This window comes from Macrosteles quadrilineatus, unplaced genomic scaffold, assembly GCF_028750875.1.
Source record: "Macrosteles quadrilineatus isolate MER2022 unplaced genomic scaffold, UCM_ALF_1.0 Scaffold_4__1_contigs__length_99947679, whole genome shotgun sequence".
NCBI classification, from domain to species: domain Eukaryota; kingdom Metazoa; phylum Arthropoda; class Insecta; order Hemiptera; family Cicadellidae; genus Macrosteles; species Macrosteles quadrilineatus.
In genome coordinates, this window is record NW_026542597.1 from 60,246,563 (window position 1) to 60,266,726 (window position 20,164).

General features: G+C 35.0%; 1 protein-coding gene across 5 annotated transcripts in view; it reads left to right on the forward strand.

The window, feature by feature from the left end:
• LOC128992693 (uncharacterized) overlaps positions 1-20,164 on the forward strand; it is a 410,155-nt gene that overhangs the window by 160,508 nt on the left and 229,483 nt on the right. For 4 of the 5 annotated variants that reach the window (XM_054416401.1, XM_054416398.1, XM_054416399.1 and 1 more), the window contains exons 3-6: positions 8,105-8,238; positions 9,052-9,181; positions 13,555-13,693; positions 14,982-15,140. In XM_054416401.1, the coding sequence (XP_054272376.1) occupies positions 8,229-8,238; positions 9,052-9,181; positions 13,555-13,693; positions 14,982-15,140 (438 nt within the window). In that variant the 5' untranslated portion in view covers positions 8,105-8,228. Of the gene's footprint in view, positions 1-6,827; positions 6,930-8,104; positions 8,239-9,051; positions 9,182-13,554; positions 13,694-14,981; positions 15,141-20,164 lie in introns of those variants that run through there. The other variant, XM_054416402.1, reaches the window with a different exon arrangement.

The window sequence follows — 20,164 nt, forward strand, 5'->3', positions numbered from 1 at the left end:
CTTTACACAGTTTACAAAGTAGGTTCTAAAAATATTCTGGAAAGATTTCAACTCCCTAACCTTAGTAGAAACAAAATGGCGGCATATTGAAAACAATACTTTAAAAACTTAAAAAAAAGGTATTTTTGGTTTTATAAAATATTAATATCAGTGTGTTGCTGTGAATGGGTTACGGTTTCAATAATTTTGGACATTAAAGCTTTCCATTAGGCTATGTTCTAGTTTTTTTTTATTTAAAAGTCATATTGCCCTGGAAAATAACAATAAAAATATTTTATAAAACCAAAAATACCTTTTTTAATGTTATTAAAGTATTGTGTTTCAATATGCCACCATTTTGTTTCTACTAATGTTAGGGAGCTGAAATTTTTCCAGAATATTTTTAGAACCTACTTTGTAAACTGTGTAAAGTTTAAAAAAGTTTGGTGCATAAACGGGCACGTAATATAAAATTAAACGTTTAAACCCCTTCGTGGGACACCCGGTACATATTTACATATGCACTATACTTATAAAGAAGGCTACAGAAAAGTTTACATCCTGTTGAATGATAAATGTTCTTGACTGTGTGTTTCTATCGTAATCAGACACAATTGGAGATGAATACAAGAACGCAAAAACAAGGAACATAAAATAATGTGGTCTGTTCAAATTACTAATGAACAGCATCCATATTGGGTTATGGATGAGTGTATGTATTTATACACTTGATTTGTAGCATATACAAATCATACATAACGGCAAAATTAATGATTTATTGCAATAATTATGATTTTTGTCGGGGTTTAAATCCTATATTAAGGATAAATTAGGTGCATTTAACAATATTTCTCATTTAAAAAACAACAAAACCAAAATATCTAAGTACACAAGAAAAAAAAACAAGAACTATACCTACGTAATAGAAGCAATTTTACTTTTAGTTGGTTGTTTTCTAAGTATTCTTATGCCTAAGTAATACAGCATTAGCAAGACTAAACAGTGAATTCTGAGAAGCATAAAGCAATCACTATGGAGGCACAAAAATAAACTAGAAACACATTGTACACATGTTGTCTCTAGAGAAAAGTCTATGTATTTATATTTTATTATTGTAGGTTCACACATTTGGTTCTTTTGGAATTTGGGCTAAGTTATGTCTCATAGATCTATAAAGAATTTTTTTAGTTTAATCATTGGATTTAACATATGGACCAACACGATCCGGGTGACATTTAATTGCGAAGCAATTGTTTTGGCTTTAAACTTTCAGATACTGGTTTTGCTAAGGTTTATATATAATAGTTTTGCCCGCATATCTGAAAAAGGTTTCAACTGACTACTGTAAGATCCCCGTGCTTAGAAATGGCACACAGCTAGTTCACACATAAAGTTTGTACTTTAAAGATCTAAGTCTACTGGGGTTTTGTGATAATTTTTAGTTTCTACGCTGGCATTAATTGGGAATATTAAATTTTCGAAAAGATACCCAAACCCCTGGGATTTGCTTTGATGTGCTGAGAATTGAACCCGTCCTTCTCGCACCGTTTAATACACAAACACTTGGCTACACCCATGGATTTGGGGGATTTTTCACCTCAATGTCCCAAAAGCAAATTTATAATCAGTTAAATGTCAACATTCAACATTCCAGACATCTTCATGAAACACACATCTACTTGCTCTCGCAGTCGTCGTCGGTTACCTGATACATGCCCGAACTGCCCACTGCCCAGCTATGCCCGGACTGGACAGAAAGTGATATAAATGCATGGAAGGTACACCGAGTCCCCGGAGACTGAGCGGATGTTTACAACCACAACACATGTCCGAGCCAAGATCAATAACATTGGAACTTCTTACTTTACTTGCTCTGCAATACTGGGTGTATGTTACCGGAGTCGTCTCAACATGTATAAATACTCAAATACTAAACTTTTCTATATACGCGAAGCAAATAACACAACCTGAACTATTAACATGGGATGTAATGAATAATGTCAACTTTATGTTTTTTTATGTAACCTACATTTTAAAAAAAAGGTATAATTTACCTGTATATTTGTCCCTACACTTTGCACAGTGACCTTCATGCAACTCAATACCAAATTCCGATGAGATCGACCTAAATATAAACTCTTATGACAATACAAAATTGTACTTTTTGTTCTTGTTTAGTACTGGTACTATTATAAGTTCTACAATAGTTCCATTTTCACTTTGACTGGATTTAGGTGATGTTTTATTAGCCACAACCAAATCGCAGCTGACATTAAAATAACATTAAAATGACATTAAATACGTTCACTTGACAAAGTCATATGAAGTTGCTAGAAGAAAATAATTGTAGGAAAGGGTAGTCTAATAGTACTCGATAAATATGAAAGACCGTTTATTTTTGTATACTGTTTGCAAACAACATTTTCTGCATTGCATCAGAATAACATTGTTGCTTTCAGAACCATAGATTGGATAGCGTTGCACTTCACGACTATACCTGTATAGATGCACGATTGGTCAATTCCACCTTCCCGCAGTTCCAACGATCCAAGTCAGACCGTTCCTACTGTCATTATCAGCAACAATGTTCCTGGAGGATGTAGTGTAGTAGCTGCAGTGTTATAGGCCAATCTAGAAAGCACTAAAGACAGTTCACTCTTGCGCTCGTGTGATCTAGGCAGCATGTTCGTTGAAGACACCAAGTGATTGAGTTCGATGAGCTTGTCTAGCGATAGAGCACGGGGCTTCAGTCCCCGAGCAGCAATGGAAGTTATCCATGTTATAATTCCAAAACCCTTTATACCTAGCTTGAAGTAATGTGTGATACGGCTCCGTGGAACATATACAAATTGTATTATTCTCTGCCAATCAAGAAGGTTTCAATACTTTGGTTTAGTCTTAAAACTTGAAAGTTGCGTGATCTAGAAAGTATGTGACCACAGACAAGGGTCTATATTCCCTTTTCTGTGGTGTGAAGTTTGTGACGTATCAACATAAAAAACAGTCAACTCCTTGGCCGAAGAATTTTCCAGGGTAGGACCGAGATTTTAAGCACTTACCTCCTCCCGCCCCATGCAAGGAACTAACCTCCTAATTACAAATTAGATCAAGAATGGCTGGGTCCTCATATGCGAGTAAATCAAATTGAAGTATGTATTGAATATTGTATTTATGACCTCCTATTAGGGCAAGTATCAGACTTACCTCAGTACGTGAACGACGTGTGGCTGTGATCCACGACCTGGGCGTATGTCTGTCAACTTCAACTCTAGTTTTTTTTTATTTGCTTCCCTCATCAAAGTATCTTTTCCATTTAATTCTAGTAGTTATTATGGACCGGTGGAGAAGAAACATATGAAGATCGGAAAAGCGGTCTATCGGCGTTGCATTTGATCAGTTAGTATGCAACAACCTTAAGCGATGTTTGGCTGAAACATATTTTAGAGACGGGTTTCTTGGTCCCTAACCTCAAGTTAACTTATTTTAAAATCCTTTACAATTACAACAAATCTAAATCGCCCAACTTAATTGTTATCGGCATGTCCTCTTACGCCCATTGAAACTCAGCTGTACTGTTCCGTAGTAGCTCGCAAGTTCTCATATCTGTGCTCACCGGATACGAGCTAGATGAGGTAAATGATGGCGATGATCGGTAGCTTGATACATTACAGTTGCTACCTTTCACTGTAGTTGATACTATCTGTTCGCACTTTCTACCTCTGTCTGGGCCGCCCCCGCTACCCAGCTGCCGTCTGACATTCCAATACATACTGCAAGACTAATGAACTGAAACAAGGAAAAATCGGAAGTTGTTCTATAACTTTTCTATCTATAGGTCTCATTTCTACAATTTTTTGGTTCGATTTCTGACTAAACTTTGTCACTATGGACGAACTCGATTTTTTGTGTCATTCATTCCAGACCTGTGGATCATTTGGAACCTTATGAACAACAGGCATGTACCTTTTTTGCTATGAGAATTTTGTTAAACAAGTTTTTAAAAGGGACCAAAACAAAATCTTGTTGCATGATGAAGAAATGTAAAGTTCTGACGAATTTTCCGAAACGCGCAGCTTCATTCGTAGCTTCTGTCCTATCCTTTGGTTTGTAATATGTAATCATGATCCTAAACACCTTTTTAGGCTCATCATCCTTGTATGTGGTTTTAAGTTCTGCCAAAATTCGGGGTATGCTACATAGGTGCAAATCTTCGTTTCTTTATTATTCCCCGTTATATAAAAATAAAACTATCATTCTAAAAGCCATTCTTAATCTGTGGGTTCAGTAATCTGAAGCACATGATGTAATATTTACCATTGAATAAGGGAGTCTCATTTAATGATATCAACGTTCTATGCTTACCAGACATTAACAACAACGCTGACTACATAAACAGCGCTGATACAGTATTTTCCAACAGGACGAAGAGCTTTCTTGCAGTAAGCCCCCAGGGCCCCATCCAAAATAAAGTCTCTGGTTTTCAGTAGGCAATTCATCCTACACACAAAGTTAATTCATCTTCGCTTTATACATAATAGTGTTTCGGGTTCGTTGCTCAATAACTTTTCATTTCACCGATTAATCGGAAGAAATGATTGTATACAAAGTTCATTTGCGTGTAAAAATGAATGAATGGAAACCCTTCATCATTGCATTACAATGAAAAAAAAAAATCTCAATCATGAAAAAAATTGCATCAGTAAATAATGAGTTTAAAAACCTAATTTACCCGTCAACCCCTGGAACCCCATAAAAAGAACACCCAAGACAGCCCAATCCAAACCTCTATCATTTACGCACAACGATCTCCGCCCCAACAATTCATTCGTGTTTCGCCCCTAGATGGCGTCCTGCCACGCGATGTTTCAATGCTGGTCCCAGCCGCTAAAAAATGTATACACAGTATAAAGATGAAGCCACGTACTCGTAGGCTATATGGCGGAGTGTATAGAGCTGGGCTGAATTATTGAACGGCCGCACTTGGATACTTCGTGTAGTAGTTTGGACGTTTATGCCCTCGTAGATTATTGCTGTCTCGTTCCAAACTTTATTTTTTATTTCAACGTACTTTCAGTTTAATAATTGTGGTTACATAACATATTAAAAGAATTTTGTAGATTAAAATACGTGCATTTCCCATCAACCTTCAATTTTGAGAAATAAGAGCGGTTATGTTGATTGTAAAAGAATAATTTTTTTATGTTCATATAACATCTGTGTAGCTACAATTCGCATAAATAGCATAAATCATCAATGGCGGAATTAAACGTAGACATTGCTATGATGTTCAGGAATATTTTAAACAAAATGTTGTCACGTTTTAGTTATTGTTTTCTATGTTAGTTAAATTGTAAAATTAAACTCGCTTCAACATCTTGGTTTCTTACTAGGTACACTTTTTAGAGCCTAATTAAACTTATCATTGATTCCATAAAAAAAGTAATGCTAGTACAATGTATAAAGTATGGCCATACGAAAAGAATTTATTCTGTTTACTTAGCTTGCTATCGGCAATTTACGTTACTTACATGTGAAGGATTTATTCCTTAATTTAAGGCCCATTGTGCCTGCATATTCAAAAGTAAGCTTTGGTCCAGTTGAAAAATGCACGAGACTGCATGAGGTGACCCACATAGACACGGTTATACCTGACCATAGCGTTTATGATGATGGCAGTAACTATACTTCCTTCGCTTCAATGTGGGAAAAGTTGGTCACAGTTTGCGGGGGAGTGACCCGAAATGAGATAATTGACGAGGTACAGGACCTTTGAAGGTACGGAGGTAAGTGGAGGTAATGACTTTGCCGATGCAGTGCGACCGAGGAAATGCACCATAAAGATGGGAGATACTGAGCATGACATGGACCATCTTTCGCCACAAGAGTTCATGTTCATGTCTTGGTTGAACCATGGTCAACCGCTTGCTTCAGTAATGCACAGCTAGGAAGAATCCTAGGATCATGCCTCTGAGATTGTCCGTAGTAAAAGTCAAAACGCGAAACCATATTCTGGGCCACCTCTTTGATTTAGTTGTTTATATCCTAATTTAAGTTCTAAGTCGTCCATAAAACGTATAAAATGGTTTGTGGCAAGATGTATGGATGAGTTCAATATTTCCGATATACGTTTCAAAAGAGATGCAATAAAACAAAACACTTGGAATAAAACATGTCGTGTTAACAGTCATTTTACTTTACATTGAACTTGAACTAGACTAGTTAAGGACATTGACTAAGAATAATAAAAATCTTACTTGAAATAAAAAAATTCGAGTAATAATCCAAATAACTTTCTATATCAACGAAAGGGTCGATTTGGACATGTAAAGTTAATTATTATAGCACCGTACTACTGTGTAATCAAAAGTGTACGAATTAATTATAATTTAGTGATATACAGTAAAAGTAAATAATTTAGTTATTGGTTATTACTTTTCCATGTATTTTTGAGCTTGTTTACAGAATGGGAGCTGTGTTCTAGAACCAAAAAGTATAAGCACAACGCATTTATATTTCTTTTACATTGATGGAACAAAGTTCATAGACGAAACATATCATAATAACTGTCGGTTTATGTCTAACGAATACGTCGAATGCATTCGTACTACAGGAGTGGTCTTTAATCAATGGCATTCCTTCTCTATGCAGTCAACGTAAAGGAACATTTAATGTGTAGGGTTGGTACTTCTGAATCAGCTGTGTATTGCTCCAACCAATAGCAATAGCGCCTCTGTTTTTCTGCCATGTTGTTGTCTGTTGACGTTGTTGTGTTTGTCGTTGTGTCGTGTTTTGTCAAACAAAATATCATCTTCGCCACCGGTTATTTTCCAGAAGAAATTGTTTGCGGCAGTTTCATTCTTTTCTTCGTGATTTGTTCTTGTATTTAAGTGTTAATTTTGTTTAATCATCCGCTTCTTCTTAAAAATGTGACGAAAACGAATAATTATCAGGTTTGTTGTGATTATTTTGAGGTTAGTGTATGTTGAATGGTTGAATTTGTGTCAGGCCAAGTTCAAAGTGGTGGTAAGTTATATATTGTTATTTACCACTCAATCCTACATAATATGCCAATTCTTAAGCCAACCGAGATTCCTTTTAGAGAATAAGCACCGAAATTAGACTCAGTTCCTACGATTTTTTCTTTATCCATAACTTATCATATTTTGATGATCGTAGGCCTTTGAGGACCACATTCTAAAATTTAGCCCAATTTACTCAATGAATAATTCAAATTATTGAATTTACAATCGGCAGCTCGCAATTCTTTTCTTTGAGATCTCTTTAAAATAGTAAAGCATGTCAAGTGGCTTTTAAGTAGGCCTATGTTGTGCTGGACATTGTTGAGAGTAACTAAATTAGCCTATCTAAAAGATAAATATTGACTGACAGCATGTTTACAACCACTAATTGTTCGTCCTAACACTTGTTTATAAAACAACTTGGTCATTTTAATTTTTTCTTTCTATGCACAGTCTGTACCTAGTCCATTTGCACATTTCCACTATGTTCTTTCTAGTCCGTAACTTACATGGTCATATCGAAGCTTTTAAAAACAACTAAACTTAACATTGTTAAGTTAGGCTATTTTAGCTTAACTAACACCCAGGCTAAATATAACCCAAACACATTTGGTAAAAAAAACTATTATTAGGTCTTTCTTATCATATTAGGGATCATTTTCTTTTTTGTTGTATAACCGCAGGTAACTTAAATCCCCTCATAAGTTTAGGCTAAGTTTATTCGATCTCAGGCTATCCTACCTCTAATTGTCCAGCCACTTTTTCTAATTGAAAATATAGGCCTAAGTTAAAGTAATGCTGATTGTTTACAATAGAAAGTTAACTTAACTTTCTCACGGTTCATCATACTCTGTTTTGCAGTAGGTTAAATATTTTAATACCATTTTTAAAAGGCCTATGGATAAGAAGGGGCACACCGTGCTTTTACTTAAACCATGAGAGCTCCAGCTGACTAACCCTAACCCCTTTTTACTCTATAGCTAATAACATGTAAAGGATCCCTAATATTATTTTGGGGACCTAAAGCAAACCTCGATTATATTTGGTGACTTGAGTTAGCTAGGCCTACTAGTGTAGGTTATTAATAGTGGTTTGTTTTGAAACAGAAAGCGGTGGCGGAGACGGAAGGAGAGGCACTGTTGGTGGAGAGCGTCGCAAGACTCATCCTCCAGCTCGGAGGACGAGCCTACGCACCCCTCGTACAGCTATCACTCAGACACAGAAACCAACATGCCGTGTGGTAAATATCCAACATAAAAGATAACATGCTAGCCTATATTTTATCACGTTGTTATGTTTATATATGTAGCCTAATAGAATTTATGTTGTCAGCTGCTAGATGATTGTATACAGTAGTAGGCGAGAGTTAAGAAGTCCTCTGAGCCAGAGTGATATTCAGCAATGTTTGTATGTTGCCACGCGGTATTTGTAGGTGCTCTTTTGGTTTTAACACAGTGGATGTGAGCCCTGACTGCCACATTGGACATGAGTAACCTGCCCGGCGCGCCTAGCAGTCGAGTAGCAAGAGCCTGCAGTTTTAGAATAGGCCAGGGCTCAGAGGACTTCTTAACTCTCGCCTACAGTAAACTCCTCCCAATTCAAATAACCTTCATTAGAATATTCTGGTGAACTAAGACAGTACTGTAAGCAGTGGATTAGTGGGACTGAAACAAGTGTTAAATGCCACTCCGCTTTTTCCAAAGAACCTATATTTTTCCACGACGACCTTGGTGAGCATTCCCCACCTGTAAAATTTACAACTAGACCTATACCACTGGCTGTGTAGCCTGATTCATGGGTAGTGTGTGGTACCTTAGTTTTAGAGAAAAAAATTGAGAATCAGGATTGTGAGTGGTGTGCTTAAAAACAGGCTATAGGCCTAAAGCTGCCTTGGATTTGAGTGAAGCTACTAGGCTATGCCATATTTTCATCCAAAAGGCGATTTTGAGGGTCTATGACAAAATGGCCTGATTAGGCAATCTCTCTTTAGCTAACTCATTATAGGCCCTACACCAAATCCTAGTCAAGTCTCACATTTTTTTGCTTTTTTCAGGGTTTGAAAACTCAGCGATGAAGTCGAGTTTCTCGCTGTCCTCGCTGCAGCCCTCTAGCACCAATCTAGAGAGTCCAGAGCACGCGAGGGTGGTGGAGCGACCCTACAACTCCCTCAGGAAAACCTGCAGGTACAAAAAGTCTTCGTACCTTCATCAAATCTTCTGTAAACTATTCAATCAATCAAAAATTATGCAATAAATTTAGTATGCCTATTTGCAGTCAGTGAAACAGAAAACATATTGAATGCAAATTTTAAAATTTCATTCAAAATGTTTACAAAGCATTAATTGGGCTTGCAACGTTAAAAGTGATTTTACTTGCTGCCTAATTTCGAGATCAATTATCAATCAATTATCAATTATTTAAGATGGGGACGCCACTATGTGCGTATTTTAACCCAAATATGAGTGAAGGATGAGTGTAGGATGAGTGGCGCGATCTTGTAGTCTTGTTAGTGACTAAGGCCGACATGTTCCTTAGACACAGCTGTTAATTAATAGCCCATACAGCTAATGGCAACTAAGGGACCTACAGTTTATAGTGGAATCCGAACCACATTTTTCCTTGTAATTTACGAATTGGTCTAATTATCAGGATAGTACTGCGGATAGTCGTAGTACTCACTAGTGCGGACCCACGGAGATTGCATGGGACAGGGCCGACAAGTCACAAGTCTCCAATAAGTCCTATAAAAGACTCTTAGAGGAAACCAGCAAAATGTCCTTTGGACCACCCTGGTGTATTTTGTGTGTGTGTCGAGAGTCCTTTAAAGATTTTTTAACAGTTGCTAAAAGGTATCTAACATGGCTTGCAATTTGTGAGTCTCCTCTCAAACAATCTGAAACACAAGATAAAAGAAAAATGAATGTATTGTTTTCAATAAGATAACACTAGGTAATTATTTTATTACAAAGTATTAAGTCAATAAAAGTACCGTACCTAACAAGTAGTATGATTAAGGAGTTGCAAATATTTTAAAGTATTTTCCTTATAATTAGGGAATTTTATATCATAATCTCTGCCATTTGCTAAATAGCTGAGGTAAAGATGTGAGAAGGATACAGTTTCAATAAACACTTGTGTTAAATTGATAAATGGGTTTTAATAGGTTGATTTGTATGTTTGACATACTGGAACCTAACATGTGTGAGAAAATATAGTTATTTTAATGATCCATTTTTTTACTGCTCCTTCATAGGATTTTGTGCCATTGAAACGACCAAAAGCAGTAATATTGTATACTTCATTATTTTGTTTTATCTTCGATAAAATATAAGATTTAAAAATATTTTGTTGAAAAGGAGATCCTAGATTCCAATTTGACAACATGCTCCATCAAATACATTCGTGTGTAATTTGAATACATCTTGATGTGTGTAATCTTGTACTATCATTGAGATGGGGACAACACCTATATGCATATTTTAGCCCAAATAGTTTAAAGTTAGCGTTCCTGTGTTTGCAGTTAATTAAATTCTGACTAGCATTACCTTGAAAGGTTAAACCTCATAACCAACATTTACTGGCAATATTTTGTTTATCTCTGAATTATTTTTCAAACCTTGCCTCTTTTAATTTTGTTTTTGCTCGTGAAAATAGTATTTAAGCATATTCAAAACATGAGAACCATCCTAATCAATATAAAACTAACATTTACAAATACAAATACAAATATATTTATTATGAAAATTACAACAGCTTGGCCTCACCAAGTTTATAAAACTTGTCGGTGAGGTCCAATTGATACAATATAAGGCTAACAATTAAATAATTTACATTTTTTTTTCTTTTTTTGAACAAAGATTTCTTAATGTACTATATTTCTACGGCGGTTTGTGGCAGGCACTTTAACTTAAAACAAAGTAGTTGGCAGCACACTAAAAAATCTAAAATGTAGTGACATAAATATTGCTTTACAATCTACGGAATTCTTTTGGATTGCTCATATTTGGTCCTCTTTGTTTTTCATGGTTCGTAGACCATGTTTGAACTGTTTGTTTGTTTGCACAGCAGACTGGCACTGGCAGCGCCGGCCGAGCTGAGCTGACTGAAAAAAAAGAACAAAAAAACCTGAAACTTTAGTCGTTTGGTTTGACCGAACGAACATAACCTCTCACTCACTGTGAAACGCCCATGCATGCATGCATTCTCACAATTCACAAAAAGCAGAGAAAAATAATAATAATAGCAATTATAAAGCGTCAGAAATTGTATTTCTTCCCTATAAAATGTTTTCATTTAAAATGAATATAAAATGTAAAACATTTCAACCAGTTAGTAAATGATTCTATGAACTGTAATGTCTGACACTATTACACCGTAGACAAAACAATGAAGTAATAATAGGCTAGGTACCTTCTAACAATCTTTGACAAGGAAGAAGTGGAGGACCCTTAGAGAGTTTGAAGATGGGGCTGGAGTACCAGTTATTTATTAATTTATATAGCAAATGTTTTATTACTATTTTCCATATCAAAATTGATTATATTAAAGTGTTTTGCTTTGTTCATCTTTGTATCATAAAATTAGACTAGGCTATAAATAATTAAACAGACTTACAATGGTTTTATAGCGGTTTTCTTTCATCTGAGATACTGAGCTACTTAAAAACTAGTAGGCTAGTATTAAAAACTTGTAACATTGTGTCAATTTCAACATCTTTTCCCATTTTGGAAATATATAACAGTATTACCCTATAGTAGTTTAAAATTTGGGTTTTATCAGAAAAACATTTTCTCATTGGAGCTTAGTTAAATCATTGACTATTGGATACTGAAAGTTAAATCTATATAATAGCTGCCCATCCAAGGCTAAACTATTTTTATTTTATTTTATGTAAACAAACTACAAATAAAACATATGTTTTACCAAAATAAATCAAAATTATTTAGGTTTTGATAAAACTAAGACATAAACAATTTCAAACTCAATATTTTTTATACAATATAGAAAAAATAGACATCTTCAGAACTTACTTATGTGTGTGTTAGTTTTAAAGATTTATTGATTGGAGTGTTGGTGAAATGCAATACTAACTACATTCCTTCATGTAAAATTGAAACGTGACCATGTTTGCAAGTTTAGTGATTTTTAGAGCTTGGAACTAATGAAGTCATGAAACTACCAATAGTGTTTAAAAATACTTAACATGGACCTGAAGGTATTTATTTTTCCTTATGAATCAATTTGACGTTTTGTACATCTTAAAAATTACATATCAACTTAAATAATTTAGAATTTCCTATCTCAATCAGAAAAAAAAACATTTGAAATCAAACTTATGGCTAATCAAACTACTATCATAGAAGTGGGATGAGTTTAACAAAGCTAGGCTAGAAATTGACTTAGCCAATGCATTATTGACTTAGCCAATGCATTAATGTAAATCTGGCCAAATAAATGACTTATGACTTACGGTGACTTAAATTCTATTAATATACTTTTAATCATGTCCAAAATAATCTACATGTTCTCATAACTAATTCATACAATACAAAGCTAAGGATATGATAAAACTTGTCTACATGTTTCTAATTTACAGTTTTACTCTTCAATTCCTTATTATATTACTCACGATACAGAGAGCTTGTGACTTGTTTAAAGTTAATTTCAAATATGATTTTTGTTGCTAGGTAACTTATTTATGATTGTTTAAAAGTTATCTGTTTTTGTTATGTTTTGTTGTAACCAAGGTGAAGTAAAATGTTAAACAAAGTATTTTCTTGATCTCAAGGGCGGTCCCAGGTGGGGGCAGCGTCAAGTGGGTTGTGACCTCCCCAAAATGTTTTTTAATTAAAAATATACCAGGGAAAATTTAACAATTAATTGTTATTGCAAATCGTTAAACCAAATTCATTGTAGTCTTTACACTTGTGGCAAATGATAGGACTAATAACAAACTCTAACCTAAAACTTGGGATCATTTGAGTTAGACTATTTTTTGTACGTTGTGAAAAGTATGGTAGCTAGGCAGACGACGGACGCTTAAAGCCATATACGGCAGTGTCTGATGCTGGCGTTCGACGTTTGGCCGCATTCTACTTGTTCAATTGTTGTAACATTTAATGTTATCATTAATTTTAACCTACATGATTGAAAACTCGAATTGGATATTGGATAAAGAATAGTATCAAAGAAATTGATCAATAGTCGCTTGAAAGGTAGGCTAGTTGAATATTAATTTATCTGAGCTAAACGTTAGGAATTTGTAATAACACATTGAAAAACATTCATCAACATCTTTAAACTCACTGTTCACGACGTTCTTACATCTTTTCTTTTTGATGCACCTTCAGCCTCATAACTTCACCCTCAAACTAAACTTTTAAGTACCGGTAATTCTTCTTCAGCGGCAAAGTCAACAACTATTTTGAAACTGTCACTGGTCTACTTGATTCAAGCTTCTCCACTTCACAGCCTTACGTTAGGGAAGTTTTCACTCTCAAATTGTTTGACAATCAGCTATTGTGTCTAACACTCATAGAAAACTTTCTGTTTGCAGAAGAGAAAGAGATGCTGAGAAAGATTCCTGGAGAAGATCCTGGGACAGGAGAGAAGTAACGAATGATCAATTCTGGAACGCTCTTGAAGAACCAAACTACCTCTACTTAATGGATTGTAATTTAATAGATAGTTGTAAGGTAATGTGCATCTTTTCAACACTCATGTCAACTAATAATTCTTTGTTTTCAATTGTTATTATTACAAAAACGTGGAAAGAAATTTGATCAAAATCAGTTTACAGTCATTTACTGGTTATGACCCAAAGTTGCGATCCAGTAAATGACCGACTGTTTTAATAATTGTTGGTTAGAATTTTGGGTACTTCAGTATTAAACGGAGGCCACATTTTGTCAGCGCGCTGCGGCGGTTATGTTAGGTTGGGTTATCGTAAATATTATGTGTGTAGGACTTTCCTCGCTTCGTTATGAATCGAACGATACTTTCTATTATGATAACCCAACCTAACATAACCGCCGCAGCGCGCTGACAAAATGTGGCCTCCGTTTAATACTGAAGTACCGAATTTTGATCTTAAAATGAGCATAGAATATACTTTAACCTGTATATTGTGAATTAGATTATGATATACAGTAGAACCTTAAAATTTTGACACTTTATGGAATAAGGAGATGTTGAACTATCAAAATTTCAAATTATAGGGACGTATATTGGGTATTTACACACAGGAATAATTTAAAATGTGAAATAAAGAAACAAATAACAAATATATGTAAATAGTATAAAACTTGACAAAAATATACAAACTAATCAATTTACATCTCTACTGTACATTCTTTGTCTTCTTTACTCAATATTGCTCTCACCCTATAATGACAAAAGGAAAGATGATGATTCCAGAAAATAATGAGAGACGATGACAGAATCACCATGATTGTGGCACCAATAGCCTATCACTCATAAAATACTTTTCTCATATTTTATGATGCAATTTTTCTGTAGCCTATTTCAAGTTAATTTTCAGGCTCACCTTTGAATCTGAAGGTTGCTGGTTTGATTCCAAATTGTAATATAAGAAATTGTATTGTAATTTCTTTAAATTTGTTGTAATACAACCATTGAAATAAATCCTGACCAACCAATCAGTTGGTACCAGTCAATTTAAAAGCTTCTTTCTTACAGCCTATGCAACTGCCAAAAACCTATTTGATGTATATTCGACTCTGGCTATTAATTGCGGATTTGCATCTCCATCTTGACTGTCCATATTGTTAAATCTTAGTATACGTACTAATAATATCCAAGAGCATTTGAAAAGCGAAATATAGCTTTTCAGATTTTTATTTTTATTTTGCACCCATATTTCAATTGATTGTCTAATTCTGTATGTGTTGTTTTGTAACAATACAGTATTGGGGCTTTGTTTATAAAGAAAGATTTTAATTTATATTCATATTTCTCTTGCAGGAGGTGAGGAACGATCTTCACTACAGCTGTTCACCGTCTCACGACTGGAGCTTTGACCAGTTCTGCGCTCAGTTTACAGAACTCGACCAATGGCTCACAAGTATCCAGGAGACTATATACAACAAGGAGGAGAACGTCACCGATAGAAACTTAAGACTGGTAATTATAATGTTAGCTATGTATGAGAACTACTGTGAAGATTGTATGTAGTAATTAAGAAACTTGTTCAAATTGAAGCCATGCAGGCTAATTTAAACTTGAAAGCGCAGCTGTTTCCTTACTTCTCTGACTACTATCTTTGATTATTAATACATCTAGAGATTCAATCTACATGTTTTTACGAATATTATTGTGGGCTTCACTCACCTTTATTTTTGTCAGTGATGTCCAAGACTCACCTAAAATAACACCTCGCCTAAAAGTATGTCTTTCAGAAACAGTACATGTTTTTAGTTTGTAGCCAGGTTATTAACAAAATCGCCGTATTGATGTGATCTACGGACAGATTCCCAAGGGCTGATCTAAATTACTAATTTTTGTCGAATACACAAACCTTTTTATCAAGTCAAACTTATGGTGAGCTATAGCAACCTGGTCATTAACTAAAGATGAGGCTTAAAATAGGATTTGAGACACAAGCACATTCTGTGACTGGCTCACACAATGTTCTTTTTTAATAAAAAAATTGCTACAGCTGGTCCATATAGATGGGAGGTCTACTTCAGTATCCAATCCAATAGTCAATGCTACTATTATGGTTGGTTATGACCCCTATACAACAATTATCTTGTCGTCGTAGCCTATAACAATGTGATGGAAAATTTATGTTCTTGACAAATATGAATAACATTCTAGGATATATTTCTGGGGAATTTGTTGTCAGTTGATAGACTATGAAGAAATGGATAACGTAAATAATTTACAATATTGAGGAGGCCATACACATTTACACAGCGCAGTACGGCTGCAATAGCTTCCATGCAGAGACAGTAAATAATTTGGAAACTTTGCTTGTGGATTTGGAATGTTGAAGACAATCATGGCTAAAGCTCCCCATACACTATCCAACATGTTGGACGGACATGTCGGGATCCGACGTCTTGTCGAACATATTGGACAGTGTGTGGGTTCCGACCCGACATGCTCGACGGATATGTCAGGTCGGATGCTCGGTCCGGTAGCACCACCCGACTCGAGCCGTCCGCCTGACATGTTGGACCGTGTGTGGGAAACCGTCGAACTGCTTGCCCGTCTAGCCACAGTTTCCAGTTAACTGTGTGTGTTAACTAGCGAGTTGTGCGTGATAACCGTCCCATTTTTCCATAATGTCATTTAATAATAATAAACAGTTCTGGTCAGAATTTATTTAACTCTACAGAGACCAGAAGGCGTTGTGGGATGTCAAAAGTAAACTCTATTGCAACAAACATGCACATAGGGGCACGATATCCTGATGGAAAAGTGCAAGGAACTGTATCCAGAGTGTGATTTAAAGTTCGTTAAAAATAAAATTGAAAATTTAAGAGCCTAGTTCCATTCTATAGGCTCTAAAAATCCCTAAAATCATCGCTAAAAATCCCCCTGAAACAGCTAAATTCGTCTCAAAATCCATCTCAGAACTAATATTTCACCTGACTTGTTGGGTAACATGCTCGATAGTGTGTGGGAAACACCCGACATAAGTCAGGTTGGATGATGGGTCCGTCGTCAGGTCAGGTTGTCAGGTCGGGTGGCATGTTCGATAGTGTATGGGCACGGCCCCCTTTAACTACAGGCCGTGGCCAGCGAGAATTGGCAACGTCGCACTGAGCATTAACTCCCGGCCATTTCACCATTACGGTAGTACGAAACTAGTGGTCGCGGTTTAAATATACTGCATTTTTACACCTTTACAATTGAGATAAAATTTTGAAATTTTGTACAGAGCTAGGGAATAAACCCTTCATGCCAATGGTGTGGTTTTTAGAATTAAAATTGTATTTGGTAGTACATGTATATATTTTTAAAATTAACACATTAGAAAATTTTTGGAATAGTGAAGTGAAAAAGTTAGTCGCCTACTAAAATTTTTGTTTGTTGGTCAGAGAAGTTTCGTCTGTGAGAAAGTTGTAGATAATTAAATATACTTTAATTTTTGTATTTAACTTTTCTTTCTATCATGCTTAGTTTTGTTAAAATTTTGTGTTGAACAGAGTGACCAAATCTCAGTTTTTGCTCGCAACTTTATTGTAGTATCGCATAGCTAATAATTAATTAATGTAGGCCAACTGAATTATTTCAAGCATTTTAATATGCCTTTTGGTTATCCACAAGAATATTACTTTTGTATCAAATACTGCACGATATAATGTCTTCATAATTAAATACCGTAGCCTAAAACAAAAATGCCTTTTCCTTTTAGTTTTAATAATTTTGCTGTAGTTTATTATGAATTTTAAGTATGTGTTTTATTTACACGTTATTATGTAGTATTATGTAGTATTATGAGTATTATGTAAAAACAATACTTCATTCATTCTGTTGCGCAACCATTAATAACTAATCCATTGATAATATTCTTGCAACAGACAATCGGAAGGTGGGGCTACCGAAAACTTTTAATTTAGCGCTCATTAACCAATAGTGGCGTGGCAACCACCATCTTCATTGAATTAGGTGGAATTAGCGAATAACTAAAATTAGCGACAACCTGTACCTATAATTAGCGTGCAGTTGTTCTTCTGTGTTGGCTGGTTTTTAGTGACTAGTGGTTTTTATGTCAGATATCGATATTTTAGAAATAGCTGAAACTGTTTGCAATTTGTGGAATAAATAATTTGAAGGAAATAGTATCAAACATTATTTTGAGAGTGAGCAATATTTTTTAAATATCTACACGAAAGTAAAAAAGACCAAAATAATAGCCACTGTAACCATTGAAAAATGTCAATCCTTTCTTGAATAAAATAATTTTATTTATTGCTTTTGTTAATTTTTACTTTGTATAGTAGATGTCATCATTCCAATGATAAAACAATAGCTTACACAGAAGCTGTAACTAAATAACATTGCAGATAGGATTTACATTTTAAGTGTTTAACAAAAAAAATTAATAAATCATAGAGTAAATACGTAAAAGAGACGGAAGAAAACTACAATCGTGTGCCTACTTATACGTTCAATCATGTTCAATGTACCGTTAAAGGTTTTAATAAATATTGTATTACATTCTTGTATTGACACGAAAGCCTAACATAATTATTTACTCCTTTTCCTACACATTAGTGTTATCAGATATAAAACATCTAAATTAATAGATAATTCGCGTGCTTGTTCCAATCCTCCGCGGCGCGAGCGCGAGCATTCACTGGTGTGGTGTGTAGCGTAGCTTAGCCATCCAGCCATCCGATGCGGTGTTGCCACTTCGAACGCCGCGGCCTGTAGTTAAAGGAGGCCGAGGTATGGGGGGCTTAACTATGGTTGTTTTCAGCTGGAGACGTCCCTTATCAGTTAAACAATCTTTTGTTAGCCATGCCCGATTCCTCATCCAAAATGTATATATCTGACTTTACGAAATTCATGCAAGACCGCAGCCAGCTTACATTGTGCAAAACTTCATTTGAATACCCTGCAACTGTTTACAACCATCTTTTTTGAACTCTTTACTTCTTACACAAATTTCCCATGTCCCAACATTTTCCCCATTCTTATCTGTCAACTGATAATTAATTAAATTAGGTGTTTTGTTTGTACATTAGACCTCAGAAATGTAACTACGGAATGTGATTAATGCTGATAGCTTGATTTCTAGCTGTTGATTTCTCTTCACATTGTTATCAGCTACTGGTTTGTCTTGGCCTAATCTTTCAATTTAACTCCATCGTAGTTTTATCTGTACAAGTACATCTAGTACTTTGCTAAACTTCTTTCATTAAGATTTAAGGAATATAATGTTTGAGTGTATACAGCTCAAAAGTTTCAGAGCCATCAAAATTCTAAATAGGTTTAGTCTTTTTATTTATTCTCTAGACAATGATTCTTGCTAGCAATATTTTTTTTTACTTATCTGAAATATCATTAGCTGATTTAAGATTTGCTAAAAGTCTTTTTTTAAAGACTCCAAAGATCTGAGTAAAATGTCTCATTTTCATCTTGAGAGCCCTTTATCACTCAATTTGTCTACCATTTTGATGTCTAAAATGCAGCTTTTAAATTTTTTTAAGACAGATCTAATTAATGGTTCATCTAGGATGTTACTGGGAAAACAAAAATCACAGTGTGCCGTCCATCAATTTATTTTTCTGGTTATTTTATGTAGTGGATCGATTTCTCAAGGTCTTCAACTTGGATGCAAACATTTTGAAATAATTTTCTATCTTCTGCATGCAATAAAAATACCTTGAGATTGTTATCAGTGCTTGATTTTTCTCCGATCTCAAAGAGAGGGAGTCTACTGCAGTCCTATTTACTATATGAAATCATTGAAATAAGGAGCTCTTAGTGACAACTTTTTCTGGGTTTCGTTACTAATCTGTTGATAGAGATAAAACATGTAAACAATAGTAAGCCATAGTATGGTCTTGGGGTCATGCCAAAAGTTGTGATAAGCAGTAAATAATGTAATCAAAATCATCTTGGAAATTGATACTATGACTATTACCTTTCTATTACTTAGAATTTTAATTATGTAAATTCAAAGTGATTGCCTTTGTTTGTCACAAAGACAGATTTTCTTGGGGAGGACCTGTAAGGAATAGGGATCAGACTTATTTCTACTTTAGGATTTTGTTCAAAATTTTGGCCCTTGTGTCTTAGGCCAAAATTGGGATGGTTTGTAGGTCCAAACTGCAATCTGGCTATAAAATACTAAATAAGATCTCATCCGTATCCCATATGGTTAAATTAAGAGCATTTTTGTGGTCTCGGCAAAATTGTGAGCGTCTTCCCCAGTTTAGGTGAAATTGTGAAAAATCTTCTCTGGTCACGGCAAAATCAACACTATCTTCCCACCATCTTCCGCCGTCACGGCAATATTATGAACATCTTATGGAGTCACAGCAAAATTATGAACTTATACCGCAGTTAAGGCGATATTGAGATCGCGTAGAATTTGTAAACTTTTTCTCCAGTCACATCGAAATTGTTAACTCATACCGCGGTTGAAGCAAATTAAAGAACATCTTCCAAGGTGGGGTTGTGATCAT